Here is a 25,051-nt window from a genome sequence, read left to right on the forward strand (position 1 = left end):
GGTCCGTCATTATATAATATATACCTGTCCGGCTGCAGTAGTGATATATATATATATTTTTTATATCATTATCATCCAGTCTATATTAGCAGCAGACGCAGTACGGTAGTCCACGGCTGTAGCTACCTCTGTGTCGGCAGTCGCTCGTCAATCCATAAGTATACTAGTATCCATCCATCTCCATTGTTTACCTGAGGAGCCTTTTAGTTGTGCCTATTAAAATATGGAGAACAAAAATGTTGAGGTTCCAAAAATAGGGAAAGATCAAAATCGACTTCCACCTCGTGCTGAAGCTGCTGCCACTAGTCATGGCCGAGACGATGAAATGCCAGCAACGTCGTCTGCCAAGGCCGATGCCCAATGTCATAGTACAGAGCATGTAAAATCCAAAACACCAAATATCAGTAAAAAAAGGACTCAAAAATCTAAAATAAAATTGTCGGAGGAGAAGCGTAAACTTGCCAATATGCCATTTACCACACGGAGTGGCAAGGAACGGCTGAGGCCCTGGCCTATGTTCATTGCTAGTGGTTCAGCTTCACATGAGGATGGAAGCACTCAGCCTCTCGCTAGAAAAATGAAAAGACTCAAGCTGGCAAAAGCACAGCAAAGAACTGTGCGTTCTTCGAAATCACAAATCCACAAGGAGAGTCCAATTGTGTCGTTTGCGATGCCTGACCTTCCCAACACTGGACGTGAAGAGCATGCGCCTTCCACCATTTGCACGCCCCCTGCAAGTGCTGGAAGGAGCACCCGCAGTCCAGTTCCTGATAGTCAGATTGAAGATGTCAGTGTTGAAGTACACCAGGATGAGGAGGATATGGGTGTTGCTGGCGCTGGGGAGGAAATTGACCAGGAGGATTCTGAGGTGAGGTGGTTTGTTTAAGTCAGGCACCCGGGGAGACACCTGTTGTCCGTGGGAGGAATAGGGCCATTGACATGCCTGGTGAAAATACCAAAAAAATCAGCTCTTCAATGTGGAAGTATTTCAACAGAAATGCGGACAACATTTGTCAAGCCGTGTGTTGCCTTTGTCAAGCTGTAATAAGTAGGGGTAAGGACGTTAACCACCTCGGAACATCCTCCCTTATACGTCACCTGCAGCGCATTCATCATAAGTCAGTGACAAGTTCAAAAACTTTGGGCGACAGCTGAAGCAGTCCACTGACCAGTAAATCCCTTCCTCTTGTAACCAAGCTCACGCAAACCACCCCACCAACTCCCTCAGTGTCAATTTCCTCCTTCCCCAGGAATGCCAATAGTCCTGCAGGCCATGTCACTGGCAATTCTGACGAGTCCTCTCCTGCCTGGGATTCCTCCAATGCATCCTTGCGTGTAACGCCTACTGCTGCTGGCGCTGCTGTTGTTGCTGCTGGGAGTCGATGGTCATCCCAGAGGGGAAGTCGTACTCGTAAAACAACTTTTACTACTTCCACCAAGCAATTGACTGTCCAACAGTCCTTTGCGAGGAAGATGAAATATCACAGCAGTCATCCTGCTGCAAAGCGGATAACTGAGGCCTTGGCATCCTGGGCGGTGAGAAACGTTGTTCCGGTATCCATCATTACTGCAGAGGCAACTAGAGACTTGTTGGAGGTACTGTGTCCCCGGTACCAAATACCATCTAGGTTCCATTTCTCTAGGCAGGCGATACCGAAAATGTACACAGACCTCAGAAAAAGACTCACCAGTGTCCTAAAAAATGCAGTTGTACCCAATGTCCACTTAACCACGGACATGTGGATAAGTGGAGCAGGGAAGGCTCAGGACTATATGACTGTGACAGCCCACTGGGTAGATGTATGGACTCCCGCCGCAAGAACAGCAGCGGCGGCACCAGTAGCAGCATCTCGCAAACGCCAACTCTTTCCTAGGCAGGCTACGCTTTGTATCACCGCTTTCCAGAATACGCACACAGCTAAAAACCTCTTACGGCAACTGAGGAAGATCATCGCAGAATGGCTTACCCCAATTGGACTCTCCTGTGGATTTGTGGCATCGGACAACGCCAGCAATATTGTGTGTGCATTAAATATGGGCAAATTCCAGCACGTCCCATGTTTTGCACATACCTTTAATTTGGTGGTGCAGAATTATTTAAAAAACGAGAGGGGCGTGCAAGAGATGCTGTCGGTGGCCAGAAGAATTGCGGGACACTTTCGGCGTACAGGCACCACGTACCGAAGACTGGAGCACCACCAAAAACGCCTGAACCTGCCCTGCCATCATCTGAAGCAAGAAGTGGTAACGAGGTGGAATTCAACCCTCTATATGCTTCAGAGGTTGGAGGAGCAGCAAAAGGCCATTCAAGCCTATACAATTCAGCACGATATAGGAGGTGGAATGCACCTGTCTCAAGCGCAGTGGAGAATGATTTCAACGTTGTGCAAGGTTCTGCAACCTTTTGAACTTGCCACACGTGAAGTCAGTTCAGACACTGCCAGCCTGACTCAGGTCATTCCCCTCATCAGGCTTTTGCAGAAGAAGCTGGAGACATTGAAGGAGGAGCTAACACAGAGTGATTCCGCTAGGCATGTGGGACTTGTGGATGGAGCCCTTAATTCGCTTAACAAGGATTCACGGGTGGTCAATCTGTTGAAATCAGAGCACTACATTTTGGCCACCGTGCTCGATCCTAGATTTAAAACCTACCTTGGATCTCTCTTTCTGGCAGACACAAGTCTGCTGGGGTTCAAAGAACTGCTGGTGACAAAATTGTCAAGTCAAGCGGAACGCGATCTGTCAACATCTCCTCCTTCACATTCTCCCGCAACTGGGGGTGCGAGGAAAAGGCTCAGAATTCCGAGCCCACCCGCTGGCGGTGATGCAGGGCAGTCTGGAGCGACTGCTGATGCTGACATCTGGTCCAGACTGAAGGACCTGCCAACGATTACGGACATGTTGTCTACTGTCACTGCATATGATTCTCTCCCCATTGAAAGAATGGTGGAGGATTATATGAGTGACCGCATCCAAGTAGGCACGTCAGACAGTCCGTACTTATACTGGCAGGAAAAAGAGGCAATTTGGAGGCCCTTGCACAAACTGGCTTTATTCTACCTAAGTTGCCCTCCCACAAGTGTGTACTCCGAAAGAGTGTTTAGTGCCGCCGCTCACCTTGTCAGCAATTGGCGTACGAGGTTACATCCAGAAAATGTGGAGAAGATGATGTTCATTAAAATGAATTATAATCAATTCCTCCGTGGAGACATTGACCAGCAGCAATTGCCTCCACAAAGTACACAGGGAGCTGAGATGGTGGATTCCAGTGGGGACGAATTGATAATCTGTGAGGAGGGGGATGTACACGGTGATATATCGGAGGATGATGATGAGGTGGACATCTTGCCTCTGTAGAGCCAGTTTGTGCAAGGAGAGATTAATTCCTTCTTTTTTGGTGGGGGTCCAAACCAACCCGTCATTTCAGTCACAGTCGTGTGGCAGACCCTGTCACTGAAATGATGGGTTGGTTAAAGTGTGCATGTCCTGTTTATACAACATAAGGGTGGGTGGGAGGGCCCAAGGACAATTCCATCTTGCACCTCTTTTTTCTTTCATTTTTCTTTGCGTCATGTGCTGTTTGGGGGGTGTTTTTTGGAAGGGCCATCCTGCGTGACACTGCAGTGCCACTCCTAGATGGGCCAGGTGTTTGTGTCGGCCACTAGGGTCGCTTAGCTTACTCACACAGCTACCTCATTGCGCCTCTTTTTTTCTTTGCGTCATGTGCTGTTTGGGGAGTGTTTTTTGGAAGGGCCATCCTGCGTGACACTGCAGTGCCACTCCTAGATGGGCCAGGTGTTTGTGTCGGCCACTAGGGTCGCTTAGCTTACTCACACAGCTACCTCATTGCGCCTCTTTTTTTCTTTGCGTCATGTGCTGTTTGGGGAGTGTTTTTTGGAAGGGCCATCCTGCGTGACACTGCAGTGCCACTCCTAGATGGGCCAGGTGTTTGTGTCGGCCACTAGGGTCGCTTAGCTTACTCACACAGCTACCTCATTGCGCCTCTTTTTTTCTTTGCGTCATGTGCTGTTTGGGGAGTGTTTTTTGGAAGGGCCATCCTGCGTGACACTGCAGTGCCACTCCTAGATGGGCCAGGTGTTTGTGTCGGCCACTAGGGTCGCTTAGCTTACTCACACAGCTACCTCATTGCGCCTCTTTTTTTCTTTGCGTCATGTGCTGTTTGGGGAGTGTTTTTTGGAAGGGCCATCCTGCGTGACACTGCAGTGCCACTCCTAGATGGGCCAGGTGTTTGTGTCGGCCACTTGGGTCGCTTAGCTTAGCCATCCAGCGACCTCGGTGCAAATTTTAGGACTAAAAATAATATTGTGAGGTGTGAGGTGTTCAGAATAGACTGAAAATGAGTGGAAATTATGGTTATTGAGGTTAATAATACTTTGGGATCAAAATGACCCCCAAATTCTATGATTTAAGCTGTTTTTTAGGGTTTTTTGAAAAAAACACCCGAATCCAAAACACACCCGAATCCGACAAAAAAAATTCGGTGAGGTTTTGCCAAAACGCGTTCGAACCCAAAACACGGCCGCGGAACCGAACCCAAAACCAAAACACAAAACCCGAAAAATTTCCGGTGCACATCTCTAATTTTTATGTGAAAGGCTGAAGTAGTATCTCCATCTGTCCCATTGTTAATCTGGCCCTGGGTACTGGTTGAAGTTATACCCCAGAACAGATATGGAAGAATATCGCAATATGCTCCAGTGTGCTGCTGTTGCTACAGCATTTCATATTCTCTGCAGAGAAAGGGGCATATCCAACATAGACACATCATCCCATAATAAAGCACAATCTACTACCTAGAGAGTGTTCAACTTTCTCCAAGTCTACATGTGATTGATAGCCGCTGTATGATTGATAGGCAAGTGTAACCCTGTACATGCTAATGGTAATTATTTAAAACCTGAGAGGACAGAGACAGTGAGGGGCAGAAGGAAGGTTGATGATCACTAATACTAGGCCCAGCGCAAAGCGTTCAGCTAAGCAATGCAAAGCAGGGAGGCACCGAGCATGAGAAGCACTCTCCCCGCTCGATAGTTTGCTGTTGTCCATTGCTGCCAGTCGCCGCTGTGCCTGTCACACTGTGTGACAGGCAGTGGGGACGGCAGATGTCCCCTGAACAGGGAGCTGCTGGGCCCACTATTGCCTGCGCAGTCTGCTCGCTCCCTGTCATAGGAGAGAGATGTCGAAAGCTGTGATGGGGGAACGGGGGAGGGAAGGGGGGTGATACATAGCTGTGGCTGTGATTGGGAAGGGGAGGGGTGAGATATAACCTCGGCTGTGATGGAGGAAGACTAGCAGTAGCCATGATCATGGAGGAGAGAGGCTGCTGTGGGGAAAGTCTTCAATGTCCTGGGCTGCTGCTGCTGTGTGTGGTGCCGAGCTGGAGCAGAAGCAGGGATTCATGTAAGTACTGTACTGTAAGTGCAGTACTGTGGCTATATGGTATTATGTGTAAGGGGCACTACTGTGGAAATTATGTGTGGCACTACTACTGTGGGCTATGTGTAAGGGGCACTTCTACGGTGGGTGTAATGTGTGGCACTAATACTGTGGGCGTTATGTGTAAGAGGCACTACTATTGTGGCGTTATGTATGGCACTACTACTGTGGGCATTATGTGTGACATTACTACTGTGGGCGTTATGTATGGCACTACTACTATGGGCGTTATGTGTAAAGGGCACTACTACTGTGGGCGTTATGGGTAGGGGACACTACTGCTGTAAGCATTATGTGTGGCACTACTACTGTGGGCTATGTGTAAGTGGCACTTCTACAGTGGGTGTTATGTGAAAGGGGCACTTCCACTGCTGCCGTGATGGGGGTGGGTACTAAATACCCAGGCCCAAGCATTATGAAGGGGCCTAAGTACGAAACCATCCCCCCCCCCCCCCCTTACCTGTCAGCAGCAGCAACAGCTTCATTTTCCAGCCAGCTCTGGCTGGGCTGTGGTGGTGGTGGCATGGAGGCTTCTGCCGCTTAGCAGCAACTGTTTCTTCTGCCTGTGTGGCGGGGTAGGGGAGGGATCACACTGCATTGCCCATGGCTGATAGTGCTCCCCAAATATGCACTTTGTGGCAGTGACAATATTTTTTTTACATTCATTTGTATAAGGAGGCATGTCCACGACTCCCATGATTAGGACACACCCCAAAGTAAGTACCTGGGCCCACCACAGCTCTCTACACTACTGGGCACTAGTACTATGGGTGTTATGTGGAAGGGGCACTACAACTGTGAATGTTATGTGTATAAGGGACACTACTGTGGGCATTGTTTTTAAGGGGCATTACTACTATGTAGTATAATGTGTATAATGGATACTACTGTGTAGTGTAACATGACGAAGGGGCACTACTGTGTGATCTAACATGACTAAGGGGCACTACTATGTGCTGCAATATGAACCAGGGTCACTACGTATGGTGTAATGTGAAAAGATTGTTCTACTGTGTGGTGTAATTTGAATTGGGGGTACTATTGTGTGGTCATGCCCCTTCCTTGTGAGACCACACCCCTTTTTTTGCAGATGCACACAATTCCTTTACTACATATGGGAGAGATGGCGCAAATGTATTGTTTGCTGGAGGGCACTGGCTAATATAATACAAATAAGATGACCAAGCCAACCTTTTATTATTGTGCCCTGTGCAGTGGCACACTGCCCTAGTTACAGCCCAGTACCTACAGGGCACAGACAGAGATGGTTGCTGGCAATTCTAGACTACCTTTTTCTGAGGCCCCCCATAGCAAGCCACGATATTCCCTGCACTGTTCCTGATGTTATGAGCCCAGTGTATGGGCACAGAGATACATACTGTATGCACAGACAATAATGATTGATGCCTTATTAAATGAGACCAAAAACTATACTTTTTATGTGTATAGAATATTTCTAGAATGCTTAACAGTTCTTACTATATATAAAACTAACTCATGGTACAAATGAAGACTCACATATTCTACTAGACCGCAATGAAACAATGTAATTGCTTAATTACCCACCTCAGATGACTGAACAGTTGAATGTGATATAACTGGTCTTTGAAGAAATATGATTTGTTTTGTAGTCAGATTTCCTTCACTGAAATAATAAACAGATGTTACAATGTTTAAAATACATAGTACATGACAATATATATATCTTTTGTATCTTCTTTTAATGTCCCAAATGGGACTTGTTATGTTCATTCTAGACATTCACATAATAGAACCAAATATTCATGTATAGCAAAATATCACTTTTTCATAGCCTCTGCTTAATTTTTAGTTGCCCTCTATGTATACAGTATATAGCACAGGTGGGGAAACATGGTCATTTATTTATTAATTAGAAATGTAATTCACCTTTTGTATATTAAAAAGTACCTCAACAAGAAACTGATAAAAAAAAGTCCCATAGAGAATGCTAATGTTCTACGCTGATACTACTGTGTATACTAGAGATGAGCGGGTTCGGTTCTCTGAAAACCGAACCCTACCAAACATCACGTTCTGAGCCCGGATCCGAGTCCGGCTCAGGACTTCCCGCTAGACTCGGAAACCAGAACGAGGTAAAACGTCATCATCCCGCTGTCGGATTCTCGCTGGTTTTGGATTCCATATAAGGAGCCGTGCATCGCCGCCATTTTCACTCCAGTCCTGGAGAATGTAGCAAGAGGACGTGTCTCTTTCCTCAGTGTCTTTCTGTGCGGGAAAGTGGTGTGGCGACCTGCTCTGTCTTATGTGTGTCATTCCAGTGCTGTCTTGTGCTGCATTAGTCCAGTGGTGGTGTCTTGTGCTGCATCAGTCCAGTCACAGTGGTAGTGTCCACTGCTTCCATATGTCCAGTGCTGCTGCATAAGTCCTGTCCAGTGGTGCTGTGTTGTGCTGCATCAGTCCAGTGGTTGTGTCTTGTGCTGCATCAGTCCAGTCACAGTGGTGGTGTCCTCTGCTGCCATATGTCCAGTGCTGCTGTATAAGTCCAGTCCATTGCAGTGGTGCTGTGTTGTCCTGCATCAGTCCAGTGGTGGTGGTATGCCGTATATGTCCAGTGCTGCTGCATAAGTCCTGTCCAGTGGTGCTGTGTTGTGCTGCATCAGTCCAGTGGTTGTGCCTTGTGCTGCATCAGTCCAGTCACAGTGGTGGTGTCCTCTGCTCCCATATGTCCAGTGCTGCTGTAAAAGTCCAGTCCATTGCAGGGGTCTGTGTTGTCCTGCATCAGTCCAGTGGTGGTGTCCTTGTGTTGCTGTATAAGTCCAGTGATACTGCAGTATATGTCCAGTGATACTGCCGTATAAGTCCAGTGATACTGCCATATAAGTCCAGTGATACTGCCGTATAAGTCCAGTGATACTGCCATATAAGTCCAGCGATACTGCCATATAAGTCCAGTGATACTGCCGTATATGTCCAGTGATTCTGCCGTATAAATCCAGTGGTACTGCCGTATAAATCCAGTCCAGTGGTACTGCTGTATAAGTCCAGTGATACTGCAGTATATGTCCAGTGATACTGCCGTATAAGTCCAGTGATACTGCCATATAAGTCCAGTGATACTGCCGTATAAGTCCAGTGATACTGCCATATAAGTCCAGCGATACTGCCGTATATGTCCAGTGATACTGCCGTATATGTCCAGTGATTCTGCCGTATAAATCCAGTGGTACTGCCGTATAAATCCAGTCCAGTGGTACTGCTGTATAAGTCCAGTGATACTGCCGTATAAGTCCAGTGGTACTGCCGTATAAGTCCATTGGTACTGCCGTATAAGTCCAGTGGTGCTGTCCTGTGCTGTATATTATTTACTCCAAATAAAGAGGTTATTAATATTTAATCCATATAATTTTTACAGGATTTGCCCTGTGTGGTGTAGGGCAGTGGTGTGTGGTGAGGTCAGTGGCTGGTGAGGCACTACAGCCATAATGTCCGCCGAATTCTGCCGATGACCCCTACCGCCGCCAAGCCAATGCCCGCTACTGCCCCCGAGCCGATGCCCGCTGCCACCGCCAATGGCTTACAAACTCGCCCACAATCAACTGACCCAGCCCTCTGCCACTAATTTGCATCTCAGTCCAATGCTGCCAATGGATTAAAATATGTATTAAAAAAAATGTGAGGTGAGCCTGTCATGGTTGTTTAAATACTGGGGAAAAAAATTGGACAGGGGTTCCCCGTATTTAGACAACCAGCACCGGGCTTTTAGTTTCTTTATATTATTGTAATAATTAATCACAGGGGAGGCACTGCCTCCCCTGACTGCACGTCCCTGGTGTAGGGGTATGCTCTACTTTGCCGCATATTGTGTTACATAACTTCAGAAAAATAATGGAGAACAAAAATATGTAGGATAAAATAGGGAAAGATCAAGAACCACTTCCTCCTAGAGCTGAAGCTGCTGGCATTAGTCATGACATAGACGATGAAATGCCATCAACGTCGTGTGCTAAGGCCAATGCCCAATGTCATACTAGAGGGCATGTAAAATCCTAAAAGCCAAAGTTCAGTAAAATGAGCCAAAAAAATAAATGTAAATGGTCTGAGGAGAAACGTAAACTTGTCAATATGCCATTTACGACACCGAGTGGCAAGGAACGGCTGAGGCCCTGGCCTATGTTCATGACTAGTGGTTCAGCTTCACATGACGATGGAAGCCCTCATCCTCCCACTAGAAAAATAATAAAAGTTAAGCTGGCAAAAGCACAGCAAAGAACTGTGCGTTCTAAGATGATATCACAAATCCCCAAGGAGAGCCCAAGTGTGTCAGCTGTTGCAATGCCTGACCTTCCCAACACTGGACGGGAAGCGGTGGCTCCTTCCACCATTTGCACGCCCCCTGCAAGTGCGGGAAGGAGCACCCGCAGTCCAGTTTCTGAAATTCAAATTGAAGATATCACTGTTGAAGTACACCAGGATGAGGATATGGGTGTTGCTGGCGCTGAGGAAGAAGTTGACGAGGAGGATTCTGATGGTGATGTGGTTTGTTTGAATAAGGCACCGAAGAGACAGTTGCTGTCCATGGAATGAATAAGCCCATTGTCATGCCTGGGCAAAATACCAAAAAAGCCACCTCTTTAGTGTTGAATTATTTCTCCACAAATCTGGACAACAGGTGTCAAGCCGTGTGTTGCCTTTGTCAATCCGTAATAAGTATGGGTAAGGACGTTAACCACCTAGGAACATCCTCCCTTATACGTCACCTGCAGCGCATTCATCAGAAGTCAGTGTCAAGTCCAGAAACTTTGGGTAAGAGAGTAAACAGTCCACTGACACCTAAACCCCTTCTTCCTCTTCCATTCTCCTGCAAGCCACACCACCAACTCCCTCAATGTCAATTTCCTCCTCAGTCAGGAACATCAGTAGTCCTGCAGGCCATGTCACTGGCATGACTGATGAGTCCTCTCCTAACCGGGATTCCTCCGGAGGATACTTGAGTGGTACGTCTACTGCTGCTGCCGCTGTGGTTGCTGCTGGGAGTCGATCGTCATCCCAGAGGGAAGACCGCTTGTACTACTTCAACTGAGCAATTGACTGTCCAACAGTCCTTTGCGAGGAAGATGAAATATGACAGCAGTCATCCTGTTGCAAAGCGGATAACTGAGGCCTTGACAGCTATGTTGCTGTTAGACGTGCATCTGGATTAGACATTTGTGCAGTGGGATTTAGACAATTGATGGAATTAGTGTGTCCCCAGTACCAAATCCCATCTAGATTCACTTTGGAGTAGTTCCAGACCAAAGTGGACCTTCTGGGCTGACAGTTTGGCATCAGTGGGGAATGCTGCTGGAAGAGATGCAGAGGAAGGAAGGTAATACATCAACTAGATAAGGTGGGTGGGGGGCAGCCTATTTTTCAGTCCCAGGCCCCACATTTTCTGATAGCAGTCCTGCTGCTTGCACACCCCAAGTTACAGCCTTGTAATGGAATCCCATGGCTGACGTGGCTCCCTTTTGATCCCTTATACATATTACTGCTGTAAAAACATTTGTTGTGTGCACACAACACATTTTTTTCTGCTAAAACGATAAATAGCACAATTGTCTTCTGCATATCAAGAAAACGGGCATATTTTAAAGGAATTCCCTTCATTTTACTGCCCCTGAAATGTTGCTTGAGATACTGTAGCTTCCTCACGTTGCTTGATTGTAGGCACATCACTGTGGACAGCAGGGCCGTTTCTAGACAATTTGGCTCCCAGTGCGAGATTTCAAAATGCGCCCCCCCCCCACCAATTGCTATAAAAAAAATTGCGTGCCCCCCCCCATATAGCTATAAAAAGAAAAAGCATGCCTGATTAAAATGGGCGTGGTCTCATTAAAGTGGGCGTGGCCTCGTCTGATGTCATCACGCCCACCACAGGGGGAAACAAATAAAAATAAAAAAGTTCCCATTTTACACATTACAGCAGGCAAGTGTCCCCATTTTACACACCGCGGCAGGCAGGTGTCCCCATTTTACACAGCGCGGCAGGCAAGTGTCCTCATTTTACAAAGTGCGGCAGGCAGGTATCCCCATTTTACACAGTGAGGCAGGCAGGTATCCCCATTTTACACAGTACGGTAGGCAGATATCCCCATTTTACACAGTACGCAGGCAGGTGCCCCCATTTTACAAAGTGTGGCAGGCAGGTATCCCCATTTTACACAGTACGGCAGGCAGATATCCCCATTTTACACAGCGTGGCAGGCACGTGCCCCCATTTTACACAGCACGGCAGGCAGGTGTCCCCATTTTACAAAGTGCGGCAGGCAGATATCCCCATTTTACACAGTGCGGCAGGCAAGTATCCCCATTTTACACAGTGCGGCAGGCAGATATCCCCATTTTACACAGTACGCAGGCAGGTGCCCCCATTTTACACAGTGCGGCAGGCAGGTATCCCCATTTTACACAGTACGGCAGGCAGATATCCCCATTTTACACAGTATGCAGGCAAGGTGCCCCCATTTTCCAAAGTGCGGCAGGCAGGTATCCCCATTTGACACAGTGCGGCAGGCAGATATCCCCATTTTACACAGCGCCATTTTACACAGTACGGCAGGCAGGTGTCCCCATTTTACACAGTGCGGCAGGCAGATATCCCCATTTTACACAGTGCGGCAGGCAGGTATCCCCATTTTACACAGTACGCAGGCAGGTGCCCCCATTTTACACAGTGCCGCAGGCAGGTGTCCCCATTTTACACAGTGCGGCAGGCAGGTATCCCCATTTTACACAGTGCGGCAGGAGGTATCCCCATTTTACACAGCGCGGCAGGCACGTGCCCCCAATTTACACAGTACGGCAGGCAGATATCCCCATTTTACACAGTAAGCAGGCAGGTGCCCCCATTTTACAGAGTGCGGCAGGCAGGTATCCCCATTTTACACAGTACGGTAGGCCGAAATCCCCATTTTACACAGTACGCAGGCAGGTGCCCCCATTTTACAAAGTGTGGCAGGCAGGTATCCCCATTTTACACAGTACGGCAGGCAGATATCCCCATTTTACACAGCATGGCAGGCACGTGCCCCCATTTTACACAGCACGGCAGGCAGGTGTCCCCATTTTACAAAGTGCGGCAGGCAGATATCCCCATTTTACACAGTGCGGCAGGCAAGTATCCCCATTTTACACAGTGCGGCAGGCAGATATCCCCATTTTACACAGTACGCAGGCAGGTGCCCCCATTTTACACAGTGCGGCAGGCAGGTATCCCCGTTTTACACAGTACGGCAGGCATCCCCATTTTACACAGTACGCAGGCAGGTGCCCCCATTTTACAAAGTGCGGCAGGCAGGTATCCCCATTTTACACAGTGCGGCAGGCAGGTATCCCCATTTTACACAGCGCGGCAGGCACGTGCCCCCATTTTACACAGTACGGCAGGCAGGTGTCCCCATTTTACACAGTGCGGCAGGCAGATATCCCCATTTTACACAGTGCGGCAGGCAGGTATCCCCATTTTACACAGTACGGCAGGCAGATATCCCCATTTTACACAGTACGCAGGCAGGTGCCCCCATTTTACACAGTGCCGCAGGCAGGTGTCCCCATTTTACACAGTGCGGCAGGCAGGTATCCCCATTTTACACGGTGCGGCAGGCAGGTATCCCCATTTTACACAGCGCGGCAGGCACGTGCCCCCATTTTACACAGTACGGCAGGCAGATGTCCCCATTTTACACAGTAAGCAGGTAGGTGCCCCCATTTTACACAGTGCGTCAGGCAGGTATCCCCATTTTACACAGTGCGGCAGGCAGGTATCCCCATTTTACACAGTGCTGCAGGCAGGTATCCCCATTTTACACAGTGCGGCAGGCAGGTATCCTCATTTTACACAGCGCGGCAGGCACGTGCCCCCATTTTACACAGTACGGCAGGCAGGTGTCCCCATTTTACACAGTGCGGCAGGCAAATATCCCCATTTTACACAGTGCGGAAGGCAGGTATCCGCATTTTACACAGTACGGCAGGCAGATATCCCCATTTTACACAGTATGCAGGCAGGTGCCCCCATTTTACACAGTACGGCAGGCAGGTATCCCCATTTTACACAGTGCGGCAGGCAGGTATCCCCATTTTACACAGTGCGGCAGGCAGGTATCACCATTTTACACAGTGCGGCAGGCAGGTGTCAAGTGGGGGGGGGAAGGAAGGGGGAGAGAGAGAGATAGAGATAATACTTACATCTTCCCGCTCTTCGGGTCCGGCCACCTCACGTCCCTCGCGCGGGCCGCCTCCTCCTTCCAGGCTTATCTCCTCTCCTCCCTCTTCCCGAGCGCTCCTGCTCGGGGGGCGGGGCTTCGCAGAATGACGCGGCCAGCGCCCCGTGCGGTTGCACGGCTTGCCCGCCGCTAGAAACGGCACTGGTGGGCAGTGTCGGACTGGGGCATGTAGGGCCCACTGGGGGAATGCAGTGGTAGGAGCCTATGTTAGGGGTGTGACCAGTCTGCAGAGACCAGTCTGCAGAGGGGGTGTGGCCTGGCATCTTATTGGTTTGACTAACCATTAGAGAGTGCAAGGATTGGGCCTCTTCATAAATAAAATTAAGCAGCTGCATGCATGATAATGTACCAGATTAATAACAGATTAATAACAGCAATTCACTGTAGAAAATACATTATAGTCCAGTATAAGGTAACACATGTATAATGTGTAATTCCAGTGCACAGTCTAGAACCTGGTCCTTAGAGCAGGAGGTGGGCCCCCAGGCAGGAGGGCCCACCGGTGGTTTCCCCTGTACCCCTGTGGGCCAGTCCAAGCCTGACTGTGGGAACCTGTGACATATTACACGTGGGTATAATTCTAGGTAATTTCTCACCTGTTGTGTCTTATTATGGGAGTTGGTATAACACATGTAAGATACCATCCAAATTCTGCCAGTGTGTGCAGCAAGGGACCATAGTCAGTTTTAATTTCAGAGCCCTAGTAAAAGATAAAACAAAAGAAAAGGAAAATCGGAAATAAAAACATTGTTTTCACATTTAACAATATTTAAATCAGGGCTTCTAGGCTGTGTCTGCACACAGACTACATTATAATCCTGTCTCTACTTAGCCTTTTCATGAAGATATTCATCATGAAAAAATTGTGCAATGAGAATTTTTAGTTTTCAATTCTCACCATCTCATTTCATAATTTTTTCAGTATTCATTATGCCTCCCATATAAAAATATCACTTCTGAAAAACTGCTATTTTGGTGAAGCAGCTTTTCATGAAAAGTTATATTTTTCTCCCTGCAGCTGAGGTGTCCATATGGATCCCGCATCCTTTACCTGGCTGCACAGGGAGGTGAGCAGACTCTCCCTCGCCGGCTCTTCCAGGTCGCGCTCAGCCATGGCCCTGGACAACTCTCCCCTGCGGGCTATTCCAGGTCATGCGCAGCCGTAGCCCCCCCTCTCTCCCCTGCCGGGGCTGCCCCGGGACCTCACTGCAGGGAGTGCCTGGCTGCAGAGATCGCGCTGAAGCCATGCCCCCCACCCCCCTTCAACTGCTGCACAAGCCGCCGTGTAAACAGCAGCTTGTCCAGAGATTCAGGGGCTGTGGTGAACAGATTCACGTTCAAACTCCGGGAAAAATGCTTTTTTGGCGTTTGATGAATGTCACATATCCAGACTGTCCCACAGAACTGTGGTTCATTGTGAGGTATGTTTTCTTTTCTGCTATAATCTTTGTGACTTACTTATGTTTTACGCATAGAATGTGCCTTACTAAGGAAGGTGCAGCAATTTGTTTTATTTTGTTGTTGTTTATTGTGTTATAAATATCCTTTTGTTGGAATTTTTGTGCAGTGACACACACACACACACACACACACACACACACACACACACACACACACACACACACCACACACCCCCCCCCCCCTCCGGCACCCAGACACACACCAGTAGCATCTGGAAGCGGTCACTGTGGGAAGCACAGCTGGTTGCCAAGACTGCTGGAGTTGGAGCTGCTTCTGCTGACGGAATGATGACAAACCACCCAGCCAATGAGAGCACTTTGCCCAGACCTGGATCTAGAAACTCGGGTCCAGCCCTTTCACACCACTGAAATCCCGAGTCCATCCTGCGCAGACCTGGGAATAATACCCCTTTTAGACATACAGCAAAAACCTGGGTTATTACCCATGAACGTGCCTCAACCTGGGTTTTTGCTATGTGTGAACAAAAACGACCCAGGTCGAAGTCCTGGCTCCACGACCCTGCTCTCTACCAGGATTTTTCCAGGGTGCGACCCGGGTCGCTTCTAGTGTGAAGCTAGGTTTTTAGACCTGGAAGAAAAGTCTCCGATTGGCTATACAGCTAATAGCAATAACATATGTGGCACCCGATGAAAAGAATTCTCTTTCCCTGTATAGTATTGTTATTTATGTAATATACATGTAATATGTGGTGTGCCTTATTTAGTAATATATTATATATATATATATATATATATATATATATACACACACACACACACACACACACACACACACACACACACAGGTTGAGTGTTTCTTATCCAAAATGCTTGGGACCAGAGGTATTTTGGATATCGGATTTTTCCGTAGTTTGGAATAATTGCATACCATAATGAGATATCATGGCGATGGAACCCAAGTCCAAGCACAGAATGCATTTATGTTTCATATACACCTTATACACACAGCCTGAAGGTCATTTAATACAATATTTTTAATAACTTTGTGTATTAAACAAAGTTTGAGTACATTGAGCCACTGAAAACAAAGATTTCACTATCTCACTCTCACTCAAAAAAGTCCATATTTCGGAATATTTCGTATTTCGGAATATTTGGATATGGGATACTCAACCTGTATATATATATATATATATATATGGAAAAAGACAAGGGGGGAGGGACAAGCGCCTAATAGTGCAGTAACTTCACAACAAATTAGGTTGTGTATGATGTCGTATCTATAGGTAATATGCGTACCAGAAGTATGATTTATAATGGGCACATCAAACGCTATAATAGCTGGTGTTTTTGCACCGCAATTGGTCCCCTGGTTAGATGTCAATATGGATGTTCTCCAAATCGTCAATTTGCAAATTCGTCGGTCTGCTTCAGCTTTTTCAAATCTTCATCAAGCTCTAGATTGTCCAAGATAACCGCCACAAATAAACTGAGCAAAATCCTCTCATTCTGTGTAGTAGCAGGAGTAGGAGATGAAGCTCATGCTTCATTGTGGGTGGGCAGCTGGCCGCACAACCCAGCCCACCTGCCATCATGATCTGATTGCTCGTGTGATGTCAGCATGTCACACCGCGCTGCCTCTCTCTCTTGCTTCCCGCCCACGCTCAGCCGCTAGTCCAGTCACTCGTCTGTGCCCTGCCCTGTTCACCAGCCCAACACACGCCAGGAGGACTGTCTGGAGCCTAGGAATAGCCGCCGCTGGAGGAGGACAGTGATGGTCTCGTCTGGACACAGCCTTCCTGCCTGAGCCTTAAGAATGTGAGTGAGTCAAGACTTGAATGACTGATCACTCACTCACTCACTGTGTGCACCAGATGAAAGACTGAGAGGGGATCAGGCCAGCAAGGGTTGGGGGGGATAAAGTTCTGTATAATCAAAGAAAGGGTTATTACCTTATTCTAAATAAAAAAAAAAAATATATATATATATAAAACGATTTTTACAACTCCGGCACTCCAAGAGTCCACGGTGGGATTGTCATGCTCCGGTGCCCTCCCCAGGGTCTCACCCTAGATGATAGCTGTGCAATAAGAGGTGGCACCCGGAGAGCTTGTAAACTCCTAAAACATGTATTAAAGTGCCACCTTACATCAACGTTTCGGGGACCACCGTTCCCTTCATCAGGATAAGTGCAAGCGAACTTTGCCTATATATTGTTGCACTGTGTTCACTTGTCCCCGAAACGTTCATGTAATGTAGCACTTTAATACACATTGTAAGAGTTTACAAGGTCTCCGAGTGCCGCCTCTTATTGCACAGCTATATATATATATATATATATATATATCTAAAAAACAAAAGTGAAAAAAGGCGCCTCCTAGTGCAATAATGATAACGTAATGAACCTCCACCAATAAGAAAGCACCATAAGAGTTGGAGGTGTACCGTAATAAGTGGTCTTAAACCACCTTTAAGCAGCGTTTGGAGATCCAAATCCTCCTCGGTTCTGATATTTTATTTCCCAGATGTACAGGTCATTTAGATGTCCAAAGCTTCAATTCTCATGATCGCCCAAATGCAAAAGATGAGAAGCAAAATGACCATAGTATAATAAAGTTTTAAAAAATGTATTTGATATAACACAGTTAAAGTAAAATAGTTGCCCGTACCATAAAGAAGATAAAAACAGCTTATCTGATATCAAAGTGTCTCAGTCCATAGGTCTGTCACTCTGCCCCCCTTGCCGCCCCCCTCGCCGCCCCCCTCCCGCCCCGTGACCGCCTCTGCCTGATTGACAGGCAGAGGCGACTGCATTTTCTGCGGCCTCCCACAGAAAATGCGAACGCATGCGCAGTAGGGCTCGCTGCGCATGCGCCCGCGGCACCCCCGCAATAATTCCGGGCGGATCGCGATTTGCAATCTAACCTGAATTAGCCCCAGAAGTCAAGGTTGTTGCTCTTATAAGGAAATAGTACATTATCACAGTAGTCATAACACTTAAACTTTACATAAACATGTAGGTTTAAATATAATCCTACAAACTAATAAATGCATGCTGAAAAATGGCCAACAAAAAATAGCAAGCTGTTCCATTTATAAACACCACTTGCTCTTTTTTTGTAACACAAGGTTTGGGATGGTAAAAGAAAGCTGAGAGGATTGGCTCTTCCTTCATGCTTAGCCATTTTAGTATCTGGTGTCACAGTGCAGACACAGCTGTTTCCTGTGAAAATAAGTTTAAGTGGTGTAGCAGACACAACTGTGAACTAATTTTTTTCTTTATGGCTTAAAGTCTCTGATTAAAACTGAAAAAGTATTAGCTTCAGAACCTTATTCATAACAATATCACACAAGTTTCTTTTTTCAATCTAACAGCTGTTGAAAGCACAGTGACCCCAACTGGCGTAATATTTCAGCTCATGGGCAGCTGCTCAGTACCATGCAAAAATAAGTTGAATGCATAAACTTTATTTAACATGAAAGAGAACACATGCATTGAATGGAGTCCTGTGGTGCCCATCTTTTATAGCAGCATCTATAACCTGAATATTGTAGCAGGAGAGGTGAGTACTGTAGTTATGACAGAGGTTCTCAAACACGACTCTCAAGCAGTAGCGGATCTTGCCACGGGCAAGCAGGACTTTTGCCCGGGGCGCCGCCTTCCGGAGGGCGCCGGCGCCATCCGGAGGGCGCCGCACCACGGCAAGATCCGCTGCTGCTGTGCCCCCCGCTGCCCGGTCTGTCCCGCTGCCCCCCGCTGTGAAGGGAACTAGACGCGTAGCGTCTAGTTTCCCTTCATGGAGAGGACCTCTGCTGTGCGGTGCGCGATGACATCATCGTGCACCGCACAGCAAAGGTCCTCTTCACGAAAGGAACTAGACGTGTAGCGTCTAGTTTCCCTTCGTGGAGAGGACCTCTGCTGTGCGGTGCGCGATGACGTCATCGCGCACCGCACAATATTTCAGCGGTGCTCATACTGTACAGGGGGCGTAACTGACCACGCCCCCTGTATGAAGCCACGCCCCCATTGCCTGCCCGGGGCGCTGCTAGCGCTCCAACCGGCCCTGCCCTCAAGGCACCCCAATGGTACAGGTTTTAGGTATATCCATGGCTCATCACATATGGTTAAATCAAATTTACTGAGGTACTAATTAATACCCCTTTCAGACAGAAAGTGAAATTACCGGGTGAAGCAGTTCCACCCGGTAATTTCATGTAACATGCGGTCCTTTTTCTGTGTGAAAGGGTCAACCGATGTTGTAATTCCCGAAACTTCGACCCAGATATTTACCAGGGTAGGAGACACGGGAATTATGACACGGGTTGACCCTTTCACACAGACAAAATACCAGTGTTGATCTGCAAATTACCGGGAAGAAATTTTCAACCCAGTAATTTGCATGTCTGTGTTAAAGGGGGGTCAGGCAGGTCCCGGCAAAACGACCCGGCACTGAAATGCTAGGTAATTGCCGGAAACTTTCACACTTTTCTGTCTGAAAAGGGTATAAGTCCCCTGTGGCCAAGCATGGATAAACGTAACATCGGAGTCATTGCGGTCATAGCCAGATTAGGGGTAGGGGCAGGGCATACTGTACCCCGGGCCCCCTTTGTCAGGCCCACCCAACCCCCCAGGCAGAGCACACTAACATCACTAGCTCTCCCTCTTGTGCAGCAGCAGAACCAGGCAGCCAAAATGTGAGTAGAACAGTATGCAGTTCAGAAAGAGACACAGGAGTATCAGGTTTCATGAGATACCAACGGATCTTTCCCAAGGAGAGATATTAGGTGGGAGAGAGCCCTAAGTGACCGAGGGATCCCAGCTTTTCCTCCTTCCTGTCTTGGTGTCTGAGTTATGTGTAACCTGATATCTAATGAGAGCAATCGGATCTAGAGAGAGACATACATAGAGTCATCCTGAGTCCTGTCCCAGTGTGTAAGTAGCACAGAGGCTGCTGCTATTGCATTCTTGCAAGATAAATTATAGATTTTATTTTTCTATGTGTGTTTCAAGGTTAAGTTTCTTTGTTATACTACAGGAAAAATGTATGATTGCAATCATCTATGTTGAAATACCTTTCTTATTAATTAAATAGTTCAACAGAGTTGATGCTAATCATATATTGAGAGGGAAGTACAGGTAGAGAGCATTTTATCCCTCCTGAAATGGGTCATTTTGGGAGGTATGCCTAGTCTAATATATGCCCCGCCTCCCCCGGGCACCCCTGTTTTAAGTGTCCCAGACCCCTCCAAGGCTTAATCCAGCCCTGGTTGTGGTGACTTGAGGACCGCTTTTGAGAACCTCTGAGTTATGGCTATCACATTATCTGAAGATGGCACATTTTATTATATCAAAAGGGCTATCAACCACATGAAACAAACAATATAGTGTCCAATTCTTTATATCGGCAGGCATCAGTGTTGTATAACATTAGGCTTACCATACTATCCCTTTAAATCATGACACTCATGAATTACATAGGTTCTGGCGCTTGCTGTCTTGAAGTCTGCATTTTACTTGGTTTTAATCAGCCACAGGACCTGTGTAATTCATGAGTATCCTGGGTTTAAAGGGATATTATGGTAAGCCTACTGTATATAACATTATACCAGATCAGGGGTCTTCACATTAAACAAGCCAGGTTCATACCTCCCAACATGACCCTCTCCAGGAGTGGCAAAATGCTCTGCTCCTGGTCTTCCCTCTTAATATATGATTGCCTGCGCCAGTTTTGAACTGGTTAATGGATAAAAAAGGTGTTTCAGCACAGGTGATGGCAATCATAAATTAAGAGGGAGGTCCAGGAGCAGAGCATTTCGTCTCTCCTGGAGAGGGTCATGTTGGGAGGTATGCAGGTTGAATCAGTCCAAAAACATTTTGCCAGCAAGGCACATCACCTACTGTATCACACTATGGGGCTGATTTATCACAATTTCCATCTGAGGATGTGTATGTATCAATTATCGCATGCAGGGACAGAGCTTGCGAGAAAGCTCTGTCCGTGCGATACCACTTCGCAGCCTTTTCATGAAAAATACCCCATGTATACTCCATGCGCATACTCCACTGACATCTCCGCTACTGCCTACTCCCTGCTGCTCATACTTACTAGACCCAGGGACCAGTGATTGGAGGGCTGCCGGTCTCTGGATCTTTTTTCTGCTGTGACCTTCGGTGCTGTAAAGTGAGCTGCCGCTTTGCAGCATCACGTTACTGCACTGGGTGTTGCACAGCAGCACTGGAGGATCCGATGACCAGCAGCCCTCACCAGAGCACCGATCACCGGTTCCTTGGTGTAGGTAAGTATGATTTATTTTATTTTTTTACACAGCGATTAGCTTGTGTGACACATATAGCTGATCACACTGGTCGGGTCCCTGCACGGCTTTCTCTGCCTGTGGGCAAAGAAAGCTGTTACGAAGGGAAGGGAGCACTAGTTTGCACACCATAATTAAGTAATGAGGTGCTACTCTGCTTGAGACTATGGTGGTCATTCCGAGTTGTTCGCTCGGTAATTTTCTTCGCATTGCAGCGATTTTACACTAATTGCGCATGCGCAATGTTCGCACTCATGGCATTACGAGGTTTTTTCTTCGTTCTGGTGATCGTAATGTGATTCACAGGAAGTGGGTGTTTCTGGGCGGAAACTGGCCGTTTTATGGGAGTGTTTGAAAAAACACTACAGTTTCTGGGAAAAACGCGGGAGTGGCTGGAGAAACGGAGGAGTGTCTGGGCGAACGCTGGGTGTGTTTGTGACGTCAAACCAGGAACGACAAGCACTGAACTGATCGCACTGGAAGAGTAAGTATCGAGCTACTCAGAAACTGCACAAAGAAGTCTTTTCACAATATTGCGAATCTTTCGTTCGCAATTTTGCTAAGCTAAGATTCACTCCCAGTAGGTGGCGGCTTAGCGTGTGCAAAGCTGCTAAAAGCAGCTTGCGAGCGAACAACTCGGAATGAGGGCCTTAATACAGTATACAAGGGAAAAGAGGTGCAGGTGCACTATCTCACACTAGCTCAACCTGTAATAACCAGAGGCATTTAGCATAATCCTGGCCAGGGCTATGAGCTTACCCACCGCGCCAAGGTTTCCTCTCATTGGGCAAGTCTCTAACACTAACTATAGGGGTTAAGGTGCAGGGGGCAGGACACCCCAGAGCCACCCAGCCAGACAACCCCAGGGCACCGCAAGAGTGATACAAATAAAGGGTAAAAGAAGTAGGAGCAGCTAATGCTGCATGTGTGAGTGATATGAGGAGTGAAAGAAATAGCCCAGCACTATGACCTACATACGTGGAGTGAGCACACTGAGGTAAGACTCCTACATTTGTTTACTATAGTAGTCAATATTGGGGGGATTCTCTGGGGCGTGGGGCTCCCTGTACATGCTGTGGCTGGGCGTCCCCGGGGCATCGCAATCTAACATTATTTCAATACACTATGGCACTTTGTAGTTTTTTTATATATAAGGTTGCAATTTATGTCTGAGAAGACTAATACTCAATTCCATTATTTGTGCAGGAGGCGAGTCTTTATGTTGTCCACAATTTCCTGCATTGTGAAATTCAGCCAGTGACAAACAAGAGAATGTGGGTCAGAGAACAAAGGCGTGGACAAGTGTTCTGGTCTACTGTGCATGCTTTGGAATGTGAGAAGTGGATGGCACACTTTTCATGTCATGCGCATCATTTCAATATTTGCTGGAACTCATCACTTCAGCTCTTTCTAATAAGATAACAAACTACCAAATATTTCACAATATTTCATTCCAGGGGTAGAGGATCCTCTTGTCACTCCTGAGCAGTAGATCAGCAGTATCACATCTCTATCCATAGGGAGCGCAGTCTGTCATCTCAACATAGTCTTAAACTACCGAAAACCCCTTGAGCCAAGTGCGAGACTAGCCACTGCATACCTCTCAACTTTAAAGTGTGGAGTTGTGGGACAGTTATGCGCGGCAAAGCCACGCCCACCCCGAAAAGGGTGTGTGGTACCGGTAAAAGGGGCATGGCTTTGTGGAAATGCGGCAGGTGCCTGCCACACCTCCCATTATTGTCACAGTGGTGGCATGGCCAGCGCTCTGTGAGCTGCTGGCATGCCCCCGGTCCCTCTTGTCTCATGTGAATAGATGGCGTCTATTCACCACTGCTCTGCCAAGAGCAGAGTGACAGGAAACCATCCAACTATCCCCCCCCCCCCCCACCGCTGCAGGACACTGCAGCCCGTGGGTGAGACAGCTGGACAATCCCAAAATAACGGGCCTGTCCCGCATAAATCAGGACAGTCGGGAGGTATGGCCACTGTGTTGTGTGTTCTCCTGGAAAATGCCGTACAATTTAGTGTTTGTTTTGAGTTGGGGTATCTACAGTTTGCATTCTAGTGTGCGAAGTGACGCAAGCAATGGTGGCAACCTTATACCACAGTTTCATCTACTTGTCTCATTGTCAGCGCCTAGATGACACCATTAAAGGTTTCAAGCAACTTGAAAATCTGCAGTGCACTAGAGCCATAGATGGGACACATCCCCCAATTATTGCCCCCAGCAGACTACTACATCAGAAAAAGGCTGGCATTCTACTACTGTATTCTACAGGCTGTAGTTCACCACAATTTCTGATAAGCAACATTTTTGTTACTGTGAGTCATATGCAGTACACAATTATGTTCATGATATTTACTGTAAAACAAAGCTAATACGTATTCTTGGTGAATACTTACTTCAAAAGCTAGGATACATGGGCATTACAAATGAATACAGTACATTAGGTTTTAAAACCCCAGGTTAAGGACCTTAATACTAGTAGAGATGAGCGGTTTCGGTTATCAGAAAACTTCACACTCTGAGCCCGGTTCCGGTCAGGCTCGGGTTTCCCGCCTGACTCGGAAACCCGAACGAGGCAAAACGTCATAATCCCGCTGTCGGATTCTCACAGGATTTGGATTCCATATAAGGACCCGCGCGTCGCCGCCATTTTCACTCCAATCTCTGAGAGTGTAGTGAGAGGTCGTGTCTCCGTCCTCAGTGTCTGTGTGGGGGCGGGAAAGTGGGGTGGCGAGTCTTGTGCTGTGTTGTGCTGCTCAGTCCAGTCCAGTGTAGTCAGTGTCTTATGCTGCATCAGTCCACCCAGTCACAGTGTTGGTGTCCTCTGCTGCTATATGTCCCCAGTGCTGCTAGCTGCTGTATAAGTCCCTTGCATTTTTGCTGTGTTGTCTTGCATCAGACCAGGGGTAGTGTCTTGTGCAGCATCAGTCCAGTGACCAGTCACAGTGGTGGTGTCCTCTGCTGCCATATATCCAGTGTTACTGCCGTATAATTCCCGTGATACTGGCGTATAATTCCCGTGGTATTGCCGTATAATTCCTGTGATATTGCCGTATAATTCCCGTGACATTGCCGTATAATTCCTATGATATTGCCGTATAATTCCTGTGACATTGCCGTATAATTCTCGGAATACTGGCGTATAATTCCCGTGATATTTCCGTATAATTCCCTTGATACTGGCGTATAATTCCTGTGACATTGCCGTATAATTCCCGTGAAATTGGCGTAAAATTCCTGTGACATTGCCGTATAATTCTCAGAATACTGGTGTATAATTCCTATGATATTGCCGTATAATTCTCGGAATACTGGCGTATATTTCCCGTGATACTGGCGTATAATTCCTGTGATATTGCCGTATAATTCCCGTGATATTGCTGTATAAATCACGTGATACTGGCATATAATTCCTGTGACATTGCCGTATAATTCTCAGAATACTGGCATATAATTCCCATGATACTGGCGTATAATTCCTGTGATATTGACGTATAATTCCCATGATACAGGCGTATAATTCCTGTGACATTGGTGTAGAATTCCCGTGATACTGGTGTATAATTCCTGTGACATTGCCGTATAATTCTCGGAATACTGGCGTA

At 47.2% G+C, this 25,051-nt stretch overlaps 1 protein-coding gene across 3 annotated transcripts in view; it reads right to left on the bottom strand.

Moving 5' to 3' along the window:
- Positions 1–25,051, bottom strand: part of RFTN2 (raftlin family member 2) — a 362,340-nt gene that overhangs the window by 11,611 nt on the left and 325,678 nt on the right. For all 3 annotated transcript variants that reach the window (XM_063934130.1, XM_063934131.1, XM_063934132.1), the window contains 2 exons: positions 14,300–14,403; positions 7,024–7,102 (listed from right to left, as the gene is read on the bottom strand). In XM_063934130.1, coding sequence (XP_063790200.1) covers positions 7,024–7,102; positions 14,300–14,403 — 183 coding nt within the window. The remainder of the gene's footprint in view (positions 1–7,023; positions 7,103–14,299; positions 14,404–25,051) is intronic.

This window comes from Pseudophryne corroboree, chromosome 7 (genome assembly GCF_028390025.1).
Source record: "Pseudophryne corroboree isolate aPseCor3 chromosome 7, aPseCor3.hap2, whole genome shotgun sequence".
Lineage (NCBI taxonomy): Eukaryota > Metazoa > Chordata > Amphibia > Anura > Myobatrachidae > Pseudophryne > Pseudophryne corroboree.